The sequence below is a fragment of the Ricinus communis genome, chromosome 1 (assembly GCF_019578655.1).
Source record: "Ricinus communis isolate WT05 ecotype wild-type chromosome 1, ASM1957865v1, whole genome shotgun sequence".
Classification (NCBI taxonomy): Eukaryota; Viridiplantae; Streptophyta; class Magnoliopsida; order Malpighiales; family Euphorbiaceae; genus Ricinus; species Ricinus communis.
In genome coordinates, this window is record NC_063256.1 from 20,091,646 (window position 1) to 20,117,192 (window position 25,547).

Here is a 25,547-nt window from a genome sequence, read left to right on the forward strand (position 1 = left end):
AAATCTAATCTAACTCTTTCGCTGCAGCTACCCGTACATTCACCAGATGAGGTATCAAACTTATTATTAAAATAATAAATTAATAATTAAGAATAATTCTGATTTGAAAGTAACGTGTGTGTGACATCAATTATTATATCTAAATTGATTTAAATATGTTAATATTTAATCTAAAGTACTAAATTTTATAGATATCTTTTACATATGTAATTTTAATTTATATGAGAATATAAAATACCTTATTCTTGAAAATAATATGATTTCTCACATTTTTTTTATCAAAGGTAAAAATAAATAATTATTTATTTATATTTTGCTTTGTTGATGTTATTATTTAGATTTAAAATATTTTTTTCAATCAAAGTTAGAAATGTATTAACAAATATTTTATGATCATTTCTTATATTTCAAAAGTTAGAATTACAAGATGTTCTTAATATTAGAAAAAAGAATTATATATTATATATTATTATGAATAGGATTTTAGCATATAATAAAATCTAAAATACTTTGATTAATTTTTAATATTTTGTAATTTCATAATTAATATTAGAATAAAATAAAATAATAGTGTTATAATTGTAGTTTAACTTACATGGTAACTTATTAGTTAATATAATAATTGTGTTAATAATAAACTATATAGCAATTAATATAGATAAATGGCAGGTATATATTGAATTTTATTTAAATATTTTTAGAGTTAAATTTTTATATGTATTAGTCGTTTGTTGTGTATTGTGCTGTTATTTTCTTAATTAATATTAGATTGAATATATTATATAATAACAATTAAATTTAGGGTAATGCACAATATGCATTATAAAATAAAATTATTTTTATTAATTACAATAAATAAAATAATATTAATTTTTTTATTAATGATAATATATTTTCTGGGATTATTTCATTATGTAAGTAACTAACTAATTAACATGTCAATTATTATATACTTTGTTCAGAATTAAGAAAACAATAATTAATTAATGTATTAATTACAATACCATTAATGCAATAATAGGACAAGCATAAACTACATCATCATTATACCTATGTTTCAAAATAATATTGATACATGTTAGAAATCTTCTATGTATTAACTATATATATATAAATTTATTTTCTTTGTTCCAAAGAAGATACTGTTTTTCATATTATTTTACAGCCTTTCTGATTCTGAATTTTTTCCTTTTCTTATAATTACTAGTTGAATAATTAATGATAAAAATAGTCTTTATTTATCAACATGAAAAATGATCACTTTGGATTAAATTTCAATATTTATACTTTGAATTTACAAAATTAATTATTGAATATATTTTTGTATTCCAATATAATATTAGATTTTCTATTTAAATCTTAACAAGTGTAAAATATAAAATAATAATAATAAAATTAATATGAATAAATGATGTTTAAAAAATTAAATAATAATAATATTTTTAATAAAAAACTAACAAATGTAAAAAGAATAATTAACATAAATGAAAAGAAGACTATATTTTTATACACTAAATTACTATTAACAAAAAAGAAAATATCTATCCTCTGTCTCATACTTTTAACACGACAAAAAAGAAAAAGACACAATTAATTTGTCCATTCTCATGAATGTGATGCAGTAATAAATACCATTAATTCTCTCTCAAAAAGAAAGAATGGCACAAATGAAATAATTAAATATGTAGAGGGGTAATTTAGGAATAATGATTTTCGGGTGGAGGGTCTCCCTCCCTCGCCCACTATATATAAATCCAAATCAATTCTCATTTTTTTCACGTCTCTTTAGTACTTTTTCTCTACAGTAATTATATAATTAATATTTCTTTTAAATTAAATAAATCTTTATACATTTAATAAGAAATAATAAATAAAAATAAAAATATCAATAGACTCACTCTAATCTCTCTATCTTTTTCTTTAATTTTGATCTCTGGTTCCACTGTACACCAGGTATATTCAGGAATCTGCAATTTTTATTTTGTTTTTGTTTTTTATGCTGGTAGATTTTTATTTTTATTTTTGTTAATTTTAATGTATTAATATAAATATCCTCATATTTGGATCGCCGTAATTTACTGTTCGTTGAATCTGAAATCTTGATGAAAAATGTGATCTTTTTTTTTTATTTGCTGAAAATAATTGTTGTTTGTTTATTTTCAATTGATCTCTCTGTTTTTGGTGATTAATATATTATGCTGTTGATCTTTTGGATTTTAGATACTTGTGGTGTTTGTAGATATAATGTGACAGAATTTGGAGTGCAAGAGTGCCATTGAGTTAATTTTTTTTTTTTGAGTTTGGTTTTCGATTTGGTGGAGCTGAATGTGATATGGGATAGTGATGTTTTCTCTCTTGTGGTACTGGGAATCTGAAAGTAGTTGGCAATACGAAACTTGCACTTTGAGAATGTTTGTTTTGAATGACTATTGTTTCTTGGACTACTACGGAACTGAACTTGTCGATGATCACAGTTCAATCAGAAAATGCCATCACTGATTCGTTGATTGATTATTATTTTATTTGAAATTGAAGATATTGCGTCTTATATATGAAATGGAGTTCTTTTTTATCTTGAACATGGTTTAAAAGTTTAAATATTCATGTTCCGAGGAATGAGAATGGTGCGAGAAAAGAGCTGATTGAGCATAAAACATGATACACCTTCATTTTGGTTTTTTGGCATGAATTTTGGTGGTTTCTGGTTTATTTATTTATGATTTTTGTAGGTCTCTTCTTCCTATGGAATCTAAATCAGTAGTGGATATGATAGAGGCCTCCTCACGGGCCCATTTTTCTGGGTTTCACATGGATGGTTTGGGGTCAAGAAATACTGAGATGGCACAACCAATGACCTCTGCAACTGAAGACATGTATAAACAACCTTTTGTCATTGGTGAGTCTTGTTGTTCTCTGCGCCCGATCCTTCTAAGTTTTGGGTGAATAAGCTAACTATAAGAATCTTTGAGATAAGTTGCTCACTTAACTCTTAATGGTCAGCATATACATTGGAAGGATATTGTGGACTGCTAGTTATAGAGTCATTAAGTTAATATATTAATTGAAATGAGTGTTTGGAAAAAATTCTTTTGGTGTGTTTATATATTTTGATCCTTGTTGGACAATAAATATACTTTTAAACAGATTTTCCCATGATCAGTTGTTGGCCATCAAGATGTAATGAAAGGTAAAAAACAGGACGGAATAGCATTCATCTACTATTAAATTCTGTAAATGGCATGTTTCATGGGTTAAGCATGAGGGTTTCTATCCCTGGGTATTTGACAGCTCCATAGATGTTGTGTGAGGATTTTCTTTATTTGGTTGGCTGTCTCACTTTTTGTACTTTTACCTCCAAAACTTATGCTGCCAGATGACAGGGGATGATTATTAATGTGGCTATGAGAACTGGCGTTGATTAGGTCATAGAAATGCTGAACAAAATGCTTAGAGCAGGGAGAAATTGTGCAGTAGAGGGTGTTCCTACTCTGTTGTGAAGGTGGTGGAGTGGTTGATTGAATGTAGGATAGAGGTTGAGGTGTTAACTATTTTATAGGCTTATATCAGCCAGGCAAATTATAAAAGAAAAGTAATGAAGGAAAGTTGCTAATTGATATTTTGATGCATAAGAAATGCAGTAGAATTTGAGTCCATGTTAACTTTTATCTATTAATTGAAGTTTTAAGTTAGAGATATGCTGTTATTGTTTTGTGGCACAGGAGTTGCTGGGGGAGCAGCTTCTGGGAAGACTACAGTTTGTGATATGATTATTCAGCAACTTCATGATCAGCGTGTGGTGCTTGTTAATCAGGTAATAAGTTCCTGATCCAAAAACCATCTGGTGGCAATTGAAGAAATTACTTCATTAATAAATTATAGTCTTTTGGACTAAACTGAAGATGAAGGGTAGAAAAACCTAATAAGCATGAGGTGCTGGCTTGGACTCTCTATCCTCCTGGTCAGCTTTTTTGGCCTTCCCCTATGCTTGGGGTTCTCTATTATTGATGTTCTACTTAATGGTTGTCAGTAATGGTTCTAGGATGAATATTATAATAAGTTACTTAAGAAACATGCCATTTTAGCTAAGACTGTTTATCCTCCATTCCTCTCTTTATACCATATTTGTCACTACCTTCGCTAATATCATGCTATCATTATCTTCCCTTGCATCAGATGAACTGATTTATGTATTTGACCATGGCAGGATTCCTTTTATCAGAATCTGACTGAGGAGGAACTTACAAGAGTACACGATTACAACTTTGACCATCCCGGTGAGTAGATTTGTCCAAAATTAAATTCCAAACATGTTCTAATCTAGCTGCTGGTGGCAGAAGTTTCCTTACGTGATGCATGATGCTGTATTGGTCCACATTTTCAGTACAATATTTTGTTTTGTTCTCAGATGCATTTGACACTGAACAATTATTATGTGCCATGGAGAAGTTGAGGCATGGGCAAGCAGTAGATATTCCAAACTATGATTTCAAGAGTTACAAAAACGATGTTTTCCCTGCAAGAAGGGTACAGTTTTCTTATGGCCTAACATTTAGTGCAATGCACTTTTGTCTATCCTTATGCTAAATGCCTAAATCCTGTTGTGGAAACCTTAAACTCAGAAGTTGACTATGGATAACATTTGGGTGTTTCCATCTTTATTATTATCTTCAACAATAGCCCTTTAAAATTTATATTTGATTGGTTCTCTGATAATTGTTTAGACAGTGGACAAAATTTAGGTGTCTTGTTCACTTTTCTTCTCTCTAACATGGAGGCCAATGTATGAAGCACTGTTTATGTTTTGCTAGTCCATATTTGTTGTAAACTTTAATTGTGATTAACTTTCTGCAGGTCAATCCTTCAGATGTTATAATTTTGGAAGGCATACTTGTTTTTCACGATCAACGTGTTCGAGATTTGATGAACATGAAGATATTTGTTGATACAGGTTATTTATTGTCTTTGTAACGTTTGTCTCCATCTATTATAAAATTGCTTGCAAGATGAATAATTAACTTATGAGGGTCTGAAGTTTGTTCTTTTCTTCTCACTACGTAGCAAAGCCAAATGTTACTTTTGCATTATGTGTCACTGTCACTAATGCAGTTGTTTTATCATTCTGTTAAATTAGGATATGACACTTTATTTAGAGAGCATCTTATGAGATCAATGAGAAGCAGAATTAAAATGTTTTGATCTAATTCTTTATTATAAGGGTCCGAATTTTATTGAATTTTTCTATTCATAAATATTATTTTTCTGCCCAGAACTCGCAACTAAGGGAATACAGGGTTTCATTGTCATTTAGGATTTTTCTTGTTATTAGGATTTTCTCAAATTAGAATTGACTAGTTTAACAGAACACCAAATAGTCTTGAGGTCTCTCCAGACAAATACCACAGACCTAATTGTCTTCATACACTTTGAGCTATATAAATACAATATTGTTTTGAGTGTTCTGCTCCTAATTATTTTCTTGCAAAGGCTGCCAGCTACAGTGATATGAGTTACAATTCACAAACCTTAACAGCTGTCTGATAACTCTGCCTGTCTCTATCTTTTCACTAGGCAGCCAATTTCAAATTTTTAACTCTGAACTTCCCCTTTTCTTTAATTGTAAACCCTAATCGTCATAGCTTGAGTTTGTGCCACCATAAAAGTTAGTAGAAGATTTTCAGCTCTGTTCTACATAATATCATATGAGGATATGCAAATAGGACAACTTTTAATAGATCAAGTTTTTTAATTTAAGACTTGTAATATCTTTTTGCTGAAATGATGTATCTCAAAAATTATCAGCAGGCCAAGCAGAGTATTCTTCTCGGGATTTGTCTTTATGTGATTGGAGTTAATGGAATAAGATGCTGCTATTAGAACATAGAAGTATCCTGTGCTGTATGACTAGTGCCATAGCATGAAAAATTAGAGATTTCTAAATGCCACTAAGTAATTTTCATTATATGTTCATGTGTAAAATATGTAGAGTCACATACAGGAATAAAAGTTAAATGCACCCTGAAAAAATGCATCTCAATTTGTAATCTTTCTCAATCAATTTTATACCTAGCTAACTTCTTGACTTGATTAATGAACTTATTAAAAGGCAACTTGTACTTGGGATCTCAGATGTTTTTAAGACTTTTTCCCTTCACCAAAATGCTTTACCTCTCTTTTTGCCCTTTCTAATGCCAAAGCCATAATATTTTCACATTGACTTTGTTTTTAAAGGTAATGTTTTCTTTTCTTTCAGAACAATTTTTGATGTGGCTGGTAAATATGATATATTTTGCTTCATTTTGTTACTGAGTTCATCTGTTACTTCACATTGTTTAATTTTCAGTGCAGATGCTGATGTACGTCTGGCAAGAAGAATAAGGCGTGATACGGCTGAGAAGGGTAGAGATATAGGTGCAGTACTTGATCAGGTTGGCAATTTATCATTTGAACTTCTTGTAATCTTTAAATATTGAAAACCTAATTTTATCATTTTCTTTACTAAATAATTTTATGATGTATAGCTGAGTTTTAATTTCTTTTCTTGACCCTGCTCTGTTGACCTGGGTTTCCTTTTTTCTTTTTTGCTCTATCATATGGTTTTTTAAATTGGGAGAGAAAGAAAACAATCAAAACCTTCTCGTGCAGTATATTCAACTTTAAACATGTGAATTTTTCCAACTTCAATAAAGAAGATCAGTACTTTCTACCACTATATGGCTTCATCTTCTGTTTCAAGTACTTGCCCTTAAAATTAGTATCCTTATTATTTCATGCAGAAATGAGTACTATGGTCAAAAGCTTAAAGGAAAAGATCCTTTGCCTTTCAGACTCACCCTTATCGTAGTTATTTTAATCAGTCTTTTCTTCTCTTTTAGTTTAGGGTAGCTTTGTAAAGTTAATAACAGACATGGATTGATCTCATATATGCTTTTAATATTTTCTCCACTGTGACACATTATACTCATTTGTGGGTGCACTTTGAAGTAGCTGGAAGTCTTCTTTATTGTTATTTGCCATTACTGCGTGAGAGCTTTCCTTTTGATAGAAATTGACAGTTTCTTTTATGCAGTACTCAAAATTTGTGAAGCCAGCTTTTGATGACTTCATACTTCCAACAAAGAAATATGCAGATATCATCATTCCCCGTGGAGGAGATAATCATGTTGCCGTTGACTTGATTGTACAGCATATTCGCACAAAGCTTGGCCAACATGATCTGTGTAAAATATATCCTAACTTATATGTTATCCAATCAACCTTTCAGGTTCGGCTTCCTCTTTATTAATTCTTCCTAGCAATTATTTTTATTTATTGTTATTTTTGCATTAGTGATTTGTTTGCTTCAACATTCAGTAGTTGTTGCTTCTTTAGATCCAGTAACTGTCATGTGTCTCATGCAGATACGTGGTATGCATACCCTTATACGTGATGCTCAAACAACAAAACATGACTTTGTTTTTTATGCTGATCGACTGATTCGTTTGGTATATCTAAATTCTCGTTTTCTGTTTTCTTGAGTACTTCTTCTGTTCCATTTGATAGTGCAAGAAAAGATCTTCCTCTTATGCGGTATTTTTGCAAATAACTCTCTTGTATATTTACCAGGTTGTCGAACATGGTTTAGGACACCTACCATTTACAGAAAAGCAAGTGACCACACCCACAGGTAAGCTGATGATGCCTGATGTTCTCAGCTTCTTACTGCATCATATGGAAGATATGGAACTTGATTCTGAATTAATTTTCAAGCTATTGACTTTCTACTTGCAAGTTGATGGCATAATTTTGATGTTTTCTATCATGTGGTTTAACTGTTGTCTTTCAGGAATTCGGATTTCTTCATGTTCTGTCTTTGCTTATGTTGGCACATGGGTCTATCTGTTGTTACAATATGTAATACACGACTTATTCCTCTGCATTCATACTATCATATATGATAAGTCCACTGTTACTTTTTTTTTTTTTGTTAGAGCTAGTTGCTTTTCTTGAAAAATGCTTGGAGTTGCACCAGTCTATTACTTCCTTGATTAATATTGTCACAAAAACTGATTACTGAGCTTTGACTTTTTCTTTCTTTTCTCTTTTCATGTTGTTGCTTCTTTTAGTTGAGTATTTTCCTCTACTGTTGTTTTAAAGTGAAAATTTTATTTTTTCTTTATTTTGCTACATTTCCTCTTTTGGTGTGAAATGCAGGGTCGGTATATACAGGTGTGGATTTCTGTAAGAGGCTATGTGGTGTTTCTGTTATTAGAAGGTACTGATGTGGTCTCAAATCTTGAGACAATGGATTAAAAGATCTCCTGTTTCTTTGGGTATTTCCCTTGTTTAACTGTTTCAGCCTGGAGATATGAATCGAATTCTGTGAATCTCCAAATGAATTGTATTTCAGAGTCCTTCTCCTTTTACCTATCTTGTCAATTTAATGAGAAAAGGTTAAGGGCTCACTGAGAGGGAATTGAAAGATCTATTCAAACAGAATTAGAAAGAAAATGCACCTTAAAGATTCTGATTTCTGATGTTTATAGATGCACTGATTACACATGGAAATAATTGAAAGGCAACTGAAAATAAGAATATCACTACAGATCCTCTTCTTTGCTGATTCTCTTCTTTTCTCTTCCATGAGCAAAGTTCCTATAGACTTGATGAACTGAACTAGCTGCTGGTTTGCCCACATTCTGATTAGCACTGGATTCTGCTGGTTCACCAACGTCCCCTTGAACAACACCAGAGTCCCTGACATAATGATATACTATTATGCTTTATCGCATTGCATCTTCTATAACCAGTGTCCAATATATAGAATTACCTTCGCTATGGCTAAACTAGCCAAATCATCTCATTTTCCTGCATGATTAGTAGCAGCAAAGCTCCCAACTTGATGATAATAGACAAGAACATTATCAAACTGCCTTATTATTTCTGTTACTAAAAAGTTCCCAATTGTTTCCAGTTTTCTCCGTGAAAAGATTCTTGCTAAGTTTCAAGTTGAATTTGGTTATCATACAAGTTGGTAGTTAATTTGCTCAGAGGAACAAATTGGGATACTGTCTTGGATACTGTCCCTGACTCTTAAAGCTTTATCAACATCATTGCCTTGTTTTACGCGTTCTTCATTCTGCTGTTTTTTTTTCTATTAATGTCAACTGAGTAGCTTATCCTGACCCAAAACTTGTTACAGTGGTGAGAGTATGGAGAATGCTTTGCGAGCATGTTGTAAAGGTATCAAGATTGGGAAGATACTTATTCATAGAGAAGGTGACAATGGACAGCAGGTTTGTGGCTCTCTTTGTACTTGTTGGAGTGCGTCTGGTGAGGGTGTCTCTATGTGTCACAGAACAGCTTATTTTCTCAATGTTTCAATGTTTTGGCAGCTAATCTATGAAAAATTGCCACAAGACATCTCAAATAGACATGTGCTGCTATTGGATCCCATTCTAGGGACAGGTTTGTTATACTGATAGGAACTATTTCATTCTATTCTGTTTCCTCAGCCTTCCCTCCCCCTCCCCATTTCAGCCCTCTCCAGACCTCACATCTCCCTGAAACAATTATTGTTTAGTGCAATGGGAGGTGTTACACTTGACAAGCTAGTGAAGCTTTGTCATATCCCTGATTGCATGGTCTTCATCTAATCTCTGTTGACTTTTCCGGTTACTGTTAGGAACATGTATCTTAAATCTGAGTGAGGCCATTCTAATATTTTAAGTTTTTATGAACTCATCTGATATACATTCTGGTCAGGCAACTCGGCTGTTCAAGCTATCTCTTTACTAATTAGAAAGGGTGTCCCAGAGCCCAACATTATATTTCTTAATCTTATATCTGTAAGTCACTGCCTCTTATTATCTATTTCTGTTTCTTTAACCCCCCTCAATGGAAAAATTTTATTTAGTTTTTGCTAACTTCTCTCTGTACAAACATGCCTTTTGCTTTGCCAGGCACCTCAGGGAGTGCATGTGGTCTGCAAAAGATTCCCAAGAATAAAGATTGTTACGTCTGAGATTGAAATTGGATTGAATGAAGATTTCCGCGTCATTCCTGGCATGGGAGAATTTGGAGACAGATATTTTGGCACGGATGACGATGACCAACCAGTGGTGGTCCCAACACAAAAGATCAACTAAGAGCTTCAGATTTTACCCATGAGGAGTTGGGGGGAATCAGCTGAACTTGCTGCGCCCATGTGTGCTTGCCGAGTTCTGCAATTTCAGTTTTCAACAAATTTTGACTTCATTATACCCTATAATTTTTATCTCAATTTTAGCCTGCCTTTTTTTTGTTTTTCTTCCTTTCTGAATTCCATTGTGTCTCGTAACTCTCGTTGGTTTAATCATGCATCTCCTGGTTTCATTATAATTCTGCAGGAGGTCCCCCCCCCCATCATAGATAAGGTTACACTTTGTCTGCATGTTTAAAGAGGGGAGTGATTACAGGCAGAAACTTGAAACTTGTTGACAGCCTCCCCATGATAAATGTATCTCCAAACCCAGATATTTTACTTATATATGATTATAAATCCATATTTTTCCTTCTTTCTTTGGCTATACTAGACTCTGAAGTTTCTTTAAGGTTCTTGCTATATTTCTGTGGCATGCAAATCTTTTTCAGGATATGCAATTCCCTTTTTATCTTTTTTTTTTTCTTGATGCATTAAATGCACGAAACCAGTGTAAGAGAGAGAGAGAGAGAGAGAGAGAGATCATTTGAATTGAAAGGGACATTGATTTGGATTTGGGTAATGTAAGTGGCAGAGAGTAATTAGAGGTAACATCCAGACATTGCCTTTGGGTCAGGGTTATTATGTTTTGAAGGGTCATCCAATTTTGGAGGGAGAGAGCAAGTGGATGATGGATGGATGGATGGGATTTGAGCTTTTCCACACAATAGTTATAGGGTTGATGGTGGTGGAGTTTGGGATAGAGTGCAGAGATAGAGTGCCACTTGGCTAAGAGAGTGATCACTCATTGCTTTATCCAAGGATGATAACATGCGTTAGGCTAATCTGCTTACACGTGTGTCTTGGGTTTGGTATATTCCACTGGAGCTAAGCTCATCTTTTTATATAATATATACACATATATATATATATACGGGTGCTTCTAGTTTGGTTTTGTCTTCTCATTTTCGTCCTCTATCTAAGCCCTCCCTATCCAATATCCTAAAGCTTTAGCCATGTCGGCCTTTGTTGGCAAATATGCAGGTAATATTCACGCCCATTGCCTACTTTCTAATACATGTAAGGCTTAACCCTTGGAAGAACTTTAGCAGAATTTTTAACCACTAGACTATTATGAATGCATTATGCATTGTTTTTCTTTCTCATAGGTGAATAGATGCCCTAATTTAACAACATGAACTGGAAGAATACTAACTTCTTGATCTTCTTTATCGTGATAAAGTACTAACCAAGTTAAAGACAATCCTTTTACATCTTTACATTTATATCAGTATTACGCTTCCATCAGTACCCTTTTCACTAATCCATCTGTTTCTTCAGAGGAGCTGATCAAGACTGCCAAGTACATTGCCACACCAGGGAAGGGCATTTTGGCAGCAGATGAGAGCACAGGAACCATTGGCAAGCGTTTAGCCAGCATAAACGTTGAGAATGTTGAGTCGAACCGCCAAGCACTCCGCGAGCTCCTTTTCACCTCCCCCAATGCCCTCTCCCACCTTTCAGGTGTTATCCTCTTTGAAGAAACTCTCTACCAGAAAACCTCTGATGGGAAACCATTCGTTGAAGTCCTCCAAGAAAACAATGTTGTTCCTGGTATCAAAGTTGACAAGGGCACGGTTGAATTAGCAGGCACGAATGGTGAAACTACTACTCAAGGCTTTGACTCGCTTGGCGCTCGCTGCCAGCAGTACTACAAGGCAGGTGCCCGATTCGCCAAGTGGCGTGCTGTCCTTAAGATTGGTCCGACTGAGCCTTCTGAATTGGCAATCCAGCAGAATGCTCAGGGCTTGGCTCGTTATGCCATTATTTGTCAGGAAAATGGACTGGTGCCAATTGTGGAGCCTGAGATCTTGACCGACGGTCCTCATGATATCAAGAAGTGTGCTGCTATGACTGAAATTGTGCTTGCAGCAGTTTACAAGGCACTGAATGATCAACATGTCCTTCTTGAAGGGACTCTCCTCAAGCCTAACATGGTTACTCCTGGCTCTGATAGCCCAAAGGTAATATATAGCTCCGTTAATGGATGCTTAATCTGATTTAATTCAATCACAAACAAATCAGTTATTACAAGTTGTATTCATCTCTATTTCTATACATACAACATTTTGGAGAATGATTTGGAGAGACCGTGTACAAATGCTCTTCACCACCATCATGTGCAGTTCAAATAATCACCTTTTTTAATTTTGCAGGTAACACCAGAGATGATTGCCGAGTACACTGTTACTGCACTACGCCGGACAGTTCCACCAGCTGTTCCAGGGATTGTGTTTCTGTCAGGTGGACAAAGTGAAGAGGAGGCAACCCTGAATCTCAATGCAATGAACAAGCTTCCAGTGTTGAAACCATGGACACTGTCCTTCTCCTTCGGACGAGCATTGCAACAAAGCACACTCAAAATATGGGCAGGAAAGAAAGAGAATATCGAGAAAGCTCAGGAAGTATTCTTGGTGAGGTGCAAGAGCAATTCTGAAGCAACTCTTGGGAAGTACACTGGAGGAGGTGCTAGTGGGTTGGCTTCTGAGAGCTTGTACGTTAAGGGATACAAGTACTAGGTAGAGGCCTCGTTGATCTGTTTATGGTGTTGCTGCTGATAATACTTTAAATTTATGCACGCAAAAAATTTGTATTTATTTTCCCTTCCTCACAATGCTAATTCCTTATTAGTACAGATCGGTTAATATGCACATTCAAACTCATGTAATAGTTAAAAAATTGATTCAAGTTTAGTTAATACTCATATTGCATGGCCGGAAATATGTCATGGCAACCCAATGTTTGATCACTAAACAACACGAGTAAGAATAAAAGAATGTGCCAATTTTTTTTTTTAAAAGAGGATAAAGATCCATATTATATAATTATTAGAATATTTTTTTATATTGTTAGTGGCATATACAAAATAAATAAGATGATAAATATCGATACAATTTATTACAGATATTATATTTTCATATATTATACTTATAGATATTATATTTTCATGTATTATATTTTTTTTCTAAACTAGTAAAATGAAAGTTAAATAACTTTTCAACATATATATAGTTACGACAGACACATATCGTTATTAATATTTATTTTTGTTAATTCTATCATTATATTTTTTGTTGAATCGATAAAATAAAAGTAAAAGAATTTATAGTGAATGTAATTAAGAAGTTAGTGACTAGATTGGACCAACACAAATCATTAGTGATATTTATGTTCATCACATTTGACGCATTATACTTTTTGTTGAATGAGTAAAATGAAAGTAAAAGAGGTTATATTGAATATAATTAAAAAGTTAGTGACTAGATTGGTATAAATTGGAAGTTTAATGATGATGTGGTAAATTAACTTAATGGTAAATTACCAATACTTTTTATCCGGACATTAATAATTGTCCTCGAGCTATTGTTTATCTCAGCAGCATTGGAAAATTGTATAATATTGCGTTAAAATCAGATCAAGTTGAATCAATTGTAATAATATTGTTTACTTAGATAAATATTTTTCATTAACTTTAGCTCATTTGAAGATGACTTGAATCTTACATCGTCTGGTCTTGCAAGAAAGGAGGAACATAAAAAAAATAAAAGGACAAGATAGAGAATGTGCCACCTTTGCTAAGGAATGAGCTTATTTACTTGTCACTTAATAATAAATGAGTTGGTAAAGATCTTTTTTAACTTAATTAATATTTCGTGTTCGAACCTTAAGTATGCAGCTGTGTTAAAATTCTTGAGGCAGTGTTTTGCCACCCGTAAGAGTCCTACTTGACACGCTCTAGATTAAGTCTAGATAATATATTCCCATTAGCTTTTAATAAAAAAATAATTATCAATAATGGTCCCACTCTCAGTATGACTAGCACGTTGAAATTGCATAGCATTAACCACCAATAAAGCATCTAATTCAATATCCATATGATCAATTGATAGTTCCATAAGCTAGATTATAGCCTCACGTAGTCCGAGTGTCTCACCTTCTTGTATAGAAACTTGAACACCTTATAAGTGACTTACAAGCCACGAACTGACCATGCCAATTATTAAGAATAATGCCAAGACCTACTGCTCTTCTTGAATAAAAAATGCAGCATCTATATTGCAATACTAACGTTCTACTACAGGTCGTTGCCAAGCATGTACCTCATTACATGCCTCCGCTTGGGATGAGGAAGCACTTGTGATTTGATTTTGATTTGCAAGCCAATTAGATAAAAATAAAAGCCCTTGATTGTACTACCATTGCAGGTGGAAGAACTGTACCGCTCCAAAGCTTGTTGTTCACTGATTCCAAATACACCACAACATAGTGACCAATTTCCTAATAGTTTCTTGGCATGATTGTTGAAATGTACTCAACAACCATTCATCCAACCCTACTGTCATTATTATGAGGAATGAAAATATCTACTCGCTGACAACAATCATTAGCATAAGGGCAATCTAAAAATAGATGCGAAGGATGTTCAAAGTCATCATCACAAAGGGTACAACTTAAAAGACACATACATAACTCTACTACACAAGGTAGCATTCAAAGAAAGACAAAATCTGCAAAGTCTCTAAATGAAATTTAAAATTCTTGGTGGAGCACTATAATGTCTTCCAACCTGAAATTGGAGGGACAAGTTGAAATGGCAATAGTCATTCTCAAAGCAATTTATAACCCAATTTATAGTGTAATGGCCATCCTTGGTAAAATTCCATATCAGCTTGTCACGTTTAGGTTGCCATGGTAGGAGTAAACGAGTTACAATATGGACGTCAAAAGGCAAGAATAGAGAATGAACCAAAGGCGAATCCGATTGCCTTAGAACTGAATCAATAATGTCAGCCCCCACTAAATGCTCTAAGCCAATAATGATGGAATAGGAAATACAAAGAGAATCAATAGTTTTAACCTAAGTTTTCCTCCAAACGTTAATAGATTTGCCATTTTCAACTTTCCAATGACAACCAGTTGTAATTGAGTCCTTAGCGCTTTGAGACACTCTTCCAAACATAACTAGGATTATTTCCTACCTTAAAAGATATAAAGTTACCCTTTAGGAAATATTTAGCTTTATAGATCCGAGCAACCAAAGTATGAGGTATCACGATAAATTTCCAACCTTGCTTAGCTAATAAAGCAAGATTAAAATCTTGCAAATCTCGAAATCCCATCCCACCTTCATCCTTATTAGCACAAAATTTAGACCAGCTAATTCCAATAAACTCCTTTCCTTCCATTGCCTCTGTACCCTACTAAAAGGAATTCATCATTCGTTAGAGTTCTTCACAAAGAGAAACCGGAATAGCAAAGATACTCATACAATAATTGGGAGTAGCTTGAGCAACAGTCTTAATTAACATCTCCTTACCCGCTTTAAAAAGAAATATATTTCACCATCCTTGTAAGCGCTTCAATAGCCTCTCCTTTAAGAACCCAAAAATCGCTCACTTTGGTCTATTAATGAGAGAGGGCAAACCCATGTACCAATTGGTGTTTTCAGATGAGTGGACACCTAAAGTATTGGAGGATTTGACTTATCTGTCCAACCTGACATTGACACTAAAATGAATACTATATATGAAGAAGTTAATAACTTGCCTAAAAATATTCTCATAATATTGCAGGATTTGATAAACAACTATGAGCAATAAAATGAAGTTTTAGAAAAACCAAAAGAGAAAGTTTTCTCTTTCTTGCGCACTCTTATTCTTATGATAGATAGTACCCAAAATTTAAGGTGTTAGGAAGACATAAAGCTATAGAATGTTAATCTCATAAATCTTTTCGTGGTGCCTTTGTCTATTATATTGCATATATGACATGGTTGAATTTCATACACAAGATTTATTCTATTTAAATCCAAAATTAATTATTTGGTACTATTATTTGCTTAAACTATATGCTCTCATGTGAATTTATTGTGCATGTGATTGATATTTGAAAAAGGACTTTGAGTCTAATTAGAATCTAAAATGAAGTGGATATAACCAAAGAGAAAAGAAAGTCCAAAAGAAAATTGGATATGCATTCCGTTCTACCCAGGGAAGCAAGAAGAGACCAAAAAAGTTATCGGGACCAGGCATAAAATGAAGAAGTAAGTCTGTCATTTCACTCGAACCGAGCAAGATGATGAAGTAAAGCTGTCCATATTGAGCAACTTCTCAAGATGTAATTATTAGGTAAGAGGAGATGTAATGGAGTTTGAGGCATGTAAAAAACAAAACTGTTTTTAAGGATTAACTTCAGTCATCCTCCAGAATTTAACAAGCAGCAACCTAAAGAATATTATTTAACTAGTGAAAAAAAGAAATAGAAAAGATATGTTTATCAAGCTTACTATAGAGCTAAAGTTATAACGTTATAATATAACATTTAAAAAAAATAATAGGAAATATTCCCTCCAATAATTGAACTTTAGAATAAATAGAATATGATAGTGGCTAAAGCAAATAGGAACATTTTAAGGTAAGAAAGAAATAAATGATTTTATGAAAAATAAATAATTTTACTCGATTAAATATGAGTATAGAATGCTTCGAATCTGATGGCTTTTGGACTATGAACCGTACCTAGAAAAATAAGACATAACACACAGGGTTATTGGTAAAGTAATTAACTTGTATGAACCAAAGACTTTTTGTTGTGGGTTAGTGCCTTATCAATCATATTATAACCATACTATTTATGCTGTACTACGCAGTTTTGCGCTAAATAAGCCATGCACACACCTAATAATTCATAAGTGCTTTAGAGACTTTACCACAATCTCATAGGAGGGGCCCCACTCTACACTAATATAGGTAATTTCATCAAGTATATTCTGCAATTCAATATACCACCCTTAAGGGAAATAAAATTTATTAAGAGCTTTTAGCTCCTCTTTTCATGTATTGCTGTCTAACACTACTCACATCATGGGAAAGAAAATTATTATGCTATTAAGATTAACAAGTAACCTTTTTACCAATATGAACCTTATGTGATCTTCAATAACAAAGGTTGGGTTACTATCACTATTAGTATCTCATATTAACTTAAGGCTCATTCCCCTCAATGTTTCATTAATTAACTTTGTAATTCTAGTAGCAACCAAGAGGGGGGTGTAGGTGACAGTTTCAGGTGCACGCCCAAGTGTCTTTAGCGACTATGGCACTGTAAGGCTTTTCAACCTAATCGAGAACACGCTAACTAGTCAATGAGACTAGCGTAGAGATGGGAGTCGCTACCCGGGTAATCACCGGGACACTTTTACTAATGAGTGGCGTTTCTCAGATTCTATAAGGAAGCGTAAACTATAAAATCCAGAGATGGATCTAGAAGCCAATTTCCTTATATGTGTATATTAGTCTTTAATTTTATTATTTAACAAATTATTCTCTATATATGCAAAAAATTCATACATATGCATACCAAATAATACACATAATTCATTTAAGTCTAGCCCATGTTTAAGTTGTTAGCCAAGTTTACTAGTTAATTATGTATGTAGCCCATCTAGTCTAGCCCAATTAACATTATGCTTTTGATTTCCAGTCTTTAGACCTAATGAACTACTTATTATGATAAAGTTCGTTTATTGTGATTCTAATTCTAATAAAGCCTAATCCTAACTAAAACATGCCAAGGCCCGCTAAGTCTATTTAGATTTTAGGGTTTTAGGCCTAATTAATGTTGATTAGCCTATTACACTATAATATTCATGTTGGATCCAATTTTAACCCTAAGTCTATGTGGTCCATTTTAATTAATCAATCACATAAACACATATTTGATAATTATATAGTAAGCAAAATAAACTAAATAAAGGCAAGAAAATAAACATAATTATTACAATTTGGCCTACAACTATGATTGCAAAAGAAAAATACCTAAAAACTAATACCGAACATCAAAATACATTAAAAGGCATCCAGAAAAAATAAAAAAATGGGAGCGAACCTTGCACAACCGATCCGCTCTAAGCATAGAGCCGATCGGCTCAACACAGAGCTAATTGGCTCTACACTGTGCCGATCAGCTCTAGGATTTTAGGCACATTTTTTGTCGATTCTTCAGCGTATATTGCATCCCCATGACCGAATTTCATATGCACAGATAAAGAATTTAATTAGATATGAAAGAGAATAGAATGAAAACATCAAAATAAAATAACAGGAGTCAATTGAACGATCAAAACCCTAAAACTAATAAAACCTTAAAAACTAAAAGCACAATGATAAAAAAAATGGCAAATCAATCATGTAATCCTATTAAACATATTTAATTACCTAATCATAATGAAAATATAAATTTAAACATTAATCCTATTGCATGTTTTTAATAAGATTCAAAACCTTAATTGGCAACATTATCAGATTCAAAACCTAGAGTTCTTATTATCATATTCAAAACTCAATTGACATGTAGATTCATAGAAGCACTAATCTAATCATACTGATCATAAATAATAACTCTAATCGTATTTCTAAAAATAAATAATAAAAATAAAATAAAAAAGAAATGAAGGAACCAATTTTAGGATGATGATGAATGCATGTTTAATAAAACCCTTAGGTTGTCACCGTAGTTGATGGTTCTGTGTGTCTCAGACGATGAGGAGACAGTTAAGTCACAGGCTGGTTGGAATATAATTCTGGATCTGGTGTTGAAAAAACTTTTGTTGATTCAAAAAAGTTTCCAAAAATAGTTCTTTCTTGAGTGGCTTTTTTCTTAGTGACTTGAGTTCTCAAGAACGATAATATTTTTTCTCTGTGTGTTTCTCTTTGTTTCTTTTTCTTAATATTCTCTCTGTGTTCTCTCTATGGTGTTGTTGTCTCTTATCGAGTATCGTTAATCCTAAACACCTCTTTCTATTTATAGAGGTAGGGTTTCAAAGAAAATGATAATCTCAGTTATTTTAAAAAATAATATTGATAAATATCTAAATTTAATTTTTAAATTTAAATAATTGTCATTAAAAATCTATAATTATCATCAAAAATATTTTAGAATCTGTATTTGGACGTAAAATTATCGAGAAAAACGATGTCAAGCTGCAAAAAATCCAATCAGCATTGTGTAAAGTTTGATTGGCTCTGTACAGGAAAGTTTAAGAAATTTGTTCAATAAGATTTCTAAATTTGTGAAATCCTCATTTTGACCATCAAACTTTATTTTTCTTAATAATTTAGTCCAAATTAATATTAAAAAGATAATTCCAACTGGATTAACCTCAACCCTAGCCTTAGATTCACCTCTCCTTCATCTTGTGAGACCCGAGAAGGAAATAACTTTCATCATAGGGTTATCTGTATTTCCCTCAATATCTAGATCCGAAAAGGGGTGCCAACAGGGGGTGAATTGGTTAAAATAAAAAACCAAAAATAAATTAAACAAAGAATGAAAAATCAAGCAAAACTCATAACACCAAGAATTTATATAATTCGGTCAACACTTGCCTACATCCACTCCTCAAGAATTCTTTTGAGATGATCCACTATCAAATACAATTACAAAACCAAACTCTCTTTATGTTCTTTTACAAGACTAAGAATAAACCCAAGTGTTTTTCCAAAGGCTCACACTCTAACCCAAGTGTTGTTCTAGGCTCACACTCTAACCCACTCTTAAATTTTCAATCTTAGCTATAAGAGCTTTTAATCCCTTATTCAATATACCATTTTGAGCTTTGAATACAAGAATTAAATCCTTATCTATCCAAAGATTCAATCCTAAGCTTGAATCTTTAATAAATAGAAAAGAAAGATGAAAATTTAAAGGTTGTTGAGACTAAATACATAATGGGGGCTTAAAATAAATGCTCTTACTTGACTTAGGACAATTAGAAATAAAGTTTAAATAGTTCTAGATGAAATAGAGATATTATACCCTTATTAGATGCAAATATAATTGTTTTAACAACCTTCACAATTATAGCTTCACGGGTGGGAAGAATCTTTCATAGCTGTAAAGTCTTAGCGCGTAAAATATATTTGAAAAACTGGAACCCATCATGGCCATGAATAATTCTTTATGGCTAGGAAGGTCCTTTTTTATGGCTAGAAATTTTTGTTCACTGCTAGGAACTTTTGGCTTTCACTGCTGGACATTTTGGCCGTGAATTCTATTGTAATTTATTGAAGAATTAGAGAGTTGGCATCTTTTAGAGGCGTGAACATTTCTTCACGACTGGGAAGATTTATTCACGGTTGGAAATGCTGGCCATAATTTTGTGGTTTCTTCAAATTTTAGGAAAAATATATTTTTTTCACGGGCGTGAATCCTTGTTTTCACAGTTGAGAAGGAAGCCATGAATGCTACTTCCCTGAGAATTCTTCTTGATTGGAAAATTTTCTTTACGGCTGGAAAACTGATGTTTCACGGCCATGAATAAAAGTTCATGAGCGTGAAACTGTCCTATTTTAGAAGAATCAATTTTCATTCCTTACACATAAACACTCAAACATAAAATTAATAATTTTTAATTGTTTGTAACCATCAAAATATGATTAACGGCCCTCAAAGTTCAACAAACTTCTTTCCTAAAGGTTTAATCAAAGGATCAACCAAATTTACTCTTCTTCATCATGTCTTAAATAAGTGTACTTTTTCTTACTATTGAAGGCATTATTCTTTACAATAGCAATTGCCATTTGGCAATCACAGTATATAGACCTAGAAGGTATTGGTTTTAAATCCAATGAAATACTTGCTAAGAGATTTCTCAACCACTTAGCTTCATTACCAGCTAATTGCAGAGCAATAAATTCTGACCCCATAGTAGATTTAGCAATTATAGTTTGTTTAGTTAACTTTCAGGTAACTGCACCCCCACTAAAATTAAATATATAACCGCTAGTGGATTTTATCTCATATGAATCTAAAATCTAGTTAGCATCATTATTCCTTCTAATACAACGGGAAATCCACTATAAAGGATACCATAGTTTATGATACCTCTTAATTACTCCATTAGTCTGAGTAATGAGATCCATGACCACGATTAGGATTGTATTTATATATCTGCTCAATCTACAAACAATATGAACTACATTAGGTTGATAAAATTATATTAATTGTAACATACTCTTAATAATTTTTATATTCTCAGATTGGACAATATGGTCACCTTTATTTTTCTTTAATTGTGTGTTAGCATCACAAGGGGTACTAACTGATGTGACATAAAAATATCCAAACTTCTTAAAAAGTTTCTCAACATAATATTCTTGGGAAAGCATTATGGTATCATCCTTTTTTATGATTTTAATATCTAAAATAACACTTGCTTCACCCATATCTTTCGTATAAATATTTAAAAGTAAGAAACTCTTTAGTTTTATGTACTATATCATTCTTCCTTACGATTTTTATATCTAGATGAAAACGCACCGGATAGTTGTGTTTTCATTTTTTTTAATTTTCACGGATGAAACTACGCGTTTTTGAAGGACCTAGGCCACATATGTTTTATCTACTTTGGATTATGTAGAGTCATGAATCGAGGTCCATGTTATAAGAATTGTTAGTAATTGCAATCCTTTAGGACATCATCATAGACAAAAATTGGCAAGAGAGAGGCAAAATTACTAATAATGAAAAAATAGGTGATTAAAGTTTGTTAATAAACCTTGTTACTCTCTATCACTAAAGATAGAAGCTATAAGGCTAACTGGCTGCTTATTATTGACAATGTTAGATGGTCTCGAGTGATTGGCTTTTATTGATCGAGTTTTTAAAGACAAATTTGTTATTTTGGTGGATACACCTCTTTTATTAAACAATACATTATGGATTTAATGGCAATTTCCTTGCCTATTTGATAGAAAATGATCTTTAAGATCCTAAACCGATCTTACCTGGAAATATTTATGAAGAGCATATCTAATTATATTAGTGTCTATAATTGCGGTATTTGTGTGGTGCCAAAAAGAAACATAGCTTGAAGTGGATAAAGCATAATTGATTTTGCCACTAAAAGCGGAGAAAAATATGTCTAGACCGGTGAAAGAAGCCATGCACTGAGAAATTAAAGACGTTACTCATATTATGCCTTAACTCCATGATCCACGTGAGTAACCGGTTCCGACCCATCTTTGGTATAGCATCTCTAGCAACATACTCCCTTCTCTAATATCAAGTGTCTGGGTTGCAAAAACAAAAGGAAAAGAAGCAGAAAACTCGACAGGATACTACGAAATACAAAATTCTCTATAAATTAGGAAACAAAATATTAGAGAAATGTTAATATATATATGTATATATATTATTTATAAATCAAATACTTATAAGTCATGCTAATATTTTTAAATAAAATCTAAATAATTAATAACTATTTATGAAAAATTAAAACATAAAAATAATAAATTACTACTCTAAATTTTTTAGTACATTATTAAATAATCAATTAATATAATTAATATACTTGGCATATAATGAATATTAGGAGTGATTATTATTTGTCCTTGTATTTTTCCATATTATACTAGTTACCTTCTAATATTTTAAAATATATTTTTTATTATAATTTTATACTAAAACCCTATTTCGTTATAATTTTTATTAAACAACCGTTAACTAGGTTTGGTTTTATACTATCTGCCCCATAATCTTTAGTGTAATATACAAGTTTTTCCTTATAGTTTATTTATTATACTAAAACCTCAATGTCTAATTTTTATGCAAAAAAATCAATTTTAGTGTATATATACAAAAATAATTAACTAGTGTTCTTTAATTATTCTAATTTTTAGCATAATTAAATTCTAATAAAATTTAAATATCTTGAAAGTACTTATATTAATCAAAATACTAAAAATTTATATAATTTAACTTTAAATTGTTAAAATAAAATAGATATTATTCTTATTATTAATTTTGTTACAAATTAGAATTGTAACTTTGATAAGAAGTTTGAGGATTGAATTATATTTTTTATGAATTTAATTCTTTAACTGTATTGATTTTTAAAATGTAAGAAAATTTTAGTGCAATAAATAATATATATATATATATATATATATATATATATATATATATATATATATATATATATTGCACATAAATTAGGGGGAAAACAGTATAGAACCAAACCTAATTAACGATTTTCTAATGGAGATTCTGACGGAAGATGTTTTTAATATAAAATTATAAAATAAAAGGATGAAAAAATATATTTTTAAATATTAGGGGTTAACTAGTATAATATTGAAAACATAGAGGACAAATAATAGTTACCCCTAAATATTACAATTTGTAATTTATTCAGTAATATACTAGATAATATTTAGATTTTAGAAATTAGCTATTTCCTATAGAGCAAGAGAAGAATAATGTATAATATATATATATAGAATTTATTAGATGTAAAACGACTAAAAATTAAAAATATTAATATAATAAAAAAGTTAAGAATAATTTATAAATAGAAAGCAAATATGAAAAAAGTTACAAAATCTTTTCAAAATAAAAAAAAATAATTAAATTGATTTTTTTATATTCTTAAAAATAAATAGAAAATATAAAAAAGATAGAAAATATTTTTTGTTGAAATTCTCAAAACGTGTACGGCTCGGAAATGCATTCCATCGGATCTTGGTTGGCATGGGAGTTGGATTTCACTGAACTCGTTTTTTACTAGCTACTGCTACCTTACAAAGTAAAAAACTAGGTGATTTATAGGATGTCGTAGTTATAATGGCTTTTTAGTACTTTTATGTAGTTATTAAATAAATTGTAACATTCGGAATTTTTATATATTTAATAATGAGTTTTTATTTAAATTAATTTTAACTTTATTTTTATTCGGTTTAATTGGAATGATTTAAATACAAATTTTGAATGTTAATGTTAGACAAATAAATGAGTTATTTTCCATATCCAATTAGTTTGATTTTTAAGGAGTTAATTAAATAAATTATTTGAGGAATAAATTATATTTTTATTTGGTTATTCAAAATTTTTCCAAATGTATATATATATAAATAAAATTATATATTGGAAAATTATGATAGAAATTGTAAGGGATGTTTTTATAAAAGAATTTTGGGAAAATTGGTATTATAATTGATTAGTAGTATTAAATTTTAAGTTGAAAATTAATTATTTAATTTAATTATGTGTAGGATTTAATTGGAGGATTATTTTGGAATAAGGATTGAAAGTATAATTTTATTTTTATGGGGTTTTAATGGAAATTTGTGAGTTTGGTATTTTCGTAAATAAATATGTCAATCAGGGGTATTTGTGTAATTGTGTATTTTCAATAATTCAGATTTGGCCCAAATTAAATAGTTAAGGGTTTAATTGAAAGGATAAAGGAAAGTTTAGGGGTTAAATTGAAATTCTGCAGGATGAGATTGTAAGTAATTAATGAAGTTGAGGGACCAAATTATAATAAGAAAAAGTTCAGGGGTCAAATGTCGATATTGAAATGAATGGGATCGGGGAGAGAGAAAGTAGATCGGGAGAGAGAGAGAGAGAGAGAGAGAGAGAGAGTGATGGCCGAAGAAGAAGAAGAGGAAGGCGCGGCCGGCCAAGTGTCTTGGTGGCCATCGGAGCATCAAAGGGAATCACGTGTAGGAACAACGGCCGGAGGCCGTTCGGCGGTATTGGCCGAGTCGAGTGGCGATCGGCTCTCTTGGCAAGTGGCTCTCTTCGGCGTGATGGCGACGCCTGGGGTGGTCAAGTTGCAAGATCCGGCAAAGTGAAATTTAGAGTGGCGGTAGGCGTTTTCGACTTTTTCCGGGGAGCTCCGGCGGAGGATGGACAATCGGAGGACGTATCCCGACTCTTCTCAGCTCAAGCTTCGCATTGGCACCGGTTTCGTGGCGATCGGGCTTCGTCTGCAAATCGACGGCCGAGATCGTCCAAGAATTACTCCGGATGATCGGGTGTCAGATCGGAAAATCGAAAGCGGAGATCGTCGTCAGCGTGTCGTTTCGAGTCCGATGGTGAGTTTGGATCGTCGATCGGACTCCGGCGGCTGGAGGCGAGTCGACCGAGCGATCAAGCGTCTCAATAATTTTTTCTCTGGCCTGTAATTTTAGAAATTCTTGGTTTAATTGTGTCTATTGGATTATATTGAGTATTTGATGATATTAGTGAGTTAAAAATAATTGTCTGTCAGTTTGCCTGCCTCGTATTTTGTATTGTGTGGCGGAGTCGGGAAATAGTGAAGTTTGGGGACTCGACTCCCGTTGTTTGAATTGTTGAATATTTGAAGTGTTTTTCTGGCAGGTCCTAGACCCATTTTTACGGGGGGTAATGTCCGTGTTGTAGGGGAGGTTTTGCCGGATTTTCGGTAGAATTCTCCCGAGTCGAGATTCTTAGACAGTTAGTCCTAGGAATCTAGACCCAGGGTCAATTGTAATTGTTCAACATAATTGATAAATTATTTTCCGTG

At 32.3% G+C, this 25,547-nt stretch overlaps 2 protein-coding genes across 5 annotated transcripts; both read left to right on the plus strand.

Moving 5' to 3' along the window:
* Window positions 1–1,760: 1,760 nt before the first annotated feature.
* On the plus strand, window positions 1,761–10,532 carry LOC8262266 (uridine kinase-like protein 3). 4 transcript variants are annotated; one of them, XM_002519588.4, is made up of 15 exons: window positions 1,761–1,953; window positions 2,730–2,896; window positions 3,720–3,811; window positions 4,205–4,274; window positions 4,406–4,524; window positions 4,852–4,948; window positions 6,346–6,425; window positions 7,067–7,261; window positions 7,398–7,481; window positions 7,603–7,663; window positions 8,191–8,251; window positions 9,179–9,272; window positions 9,372–9,444; window positions 9,742–9,824; window positions 9,939–10,532. In XM_002519588.4, exons 2-15 carry the CDS (start codon window positions 2,743–2,745, stop codon window positions 10,122–10,124), a joined length of 1,449 nt encoding a protein of 482 aa, XP_002519634.1. In that variant the 5' UTR covers window positions 1,761–1,953; window positions 2,730–2,742; the 3' UTR covers window positions 10,125–10,532. The 4 variants fall into 4 exon arrangements, with proteins under 4 accessions (XP_002519634.1, XP_015574932.1, XP_025013190.1 ...); XM_015719446.2 differs by having other exon boundaries at window positions 9,179–9,444; XM_025157422.2 differs by lacking the exon at window positions 1,761–1,953 and adding an exon at window positions 2,029–2,624 and having other exon boundaries at window positions 9,179–9,444.
* Window positions 10,533–11,046: 514 nt separating this feature from the next.
* Window positions 11,047–12,851, plus strand: LOC8262265 (fructose-bisphosphate aldolase, cytoplasmic isozyme 1). Its single transcript, XM_002519587.4, has 3 exons — window positions 11,047–11,200; window positions 11,498–12,180; window positions 12,373–12,851. Exons 1-3 carry the CDS (start codon window positions 11,173–11,175, stop codon window positions 12,733–12,735), a joined length of 1,074 nt encoding a protein of 357 aa, XP_002519633.1. The 5' UTR covers window positions 11,047–11,172; the 3' UTR covers window positions 12,736–12,851.
* Window positions 12,852–25,547: the final 12,696 nt, after the last annotated feature.

What these genes read in the sequence shown, in the direction of transcription:
- LOC8262266 (XM_015719446.2), top strand. Translation starts at nt 2,743, where the DNA reads ATGGAATCTAAATCAGTAGTGGATATGATAGAGGCCTCCTCACGGGCC. An exon ending in TTATCCAATCAACCTTTCAG is followed by an intron (nt 7,262 to 7,397) that starts GTTCGGCTTCCT and finishes TGTCTCATGCAG; the next exon opens with ATACGTGGTATGCATACCCT. An exon ending in GGATCCCATTCTAGGGACAG is followed by an intron (nt 9,445 to 9,741) that starts GTTTGTTATACT and finishes CATTCTGGTCAG; the next exon opens with GCAACTCGGCTGTTCAAGCT.
- LOC8262265 (XM_002519587.4), top strand. Translation starts at nt 11,173, where the DNA reads ATGTCGGCCTTTGTTGGCAAATATGCAG. An exon ending in CTTTGTTGGCAAATATGCAG is followed by an intron (nt 11,201 to 11,497) that starts GTAATATTCACG and finishes CTGTTTCTTCAG; the next exon opens with AGGAGCTGATCAAGACTGCC. An exon ending in CTGGCTCTGATAGCCCAAAG is followed by an intron (nt 12,181 to 12,372) that starts GTAATATATAGC and finishes TTAATTTTGCAG; the next exon opens with GTAACACCAGAGATGATTGC.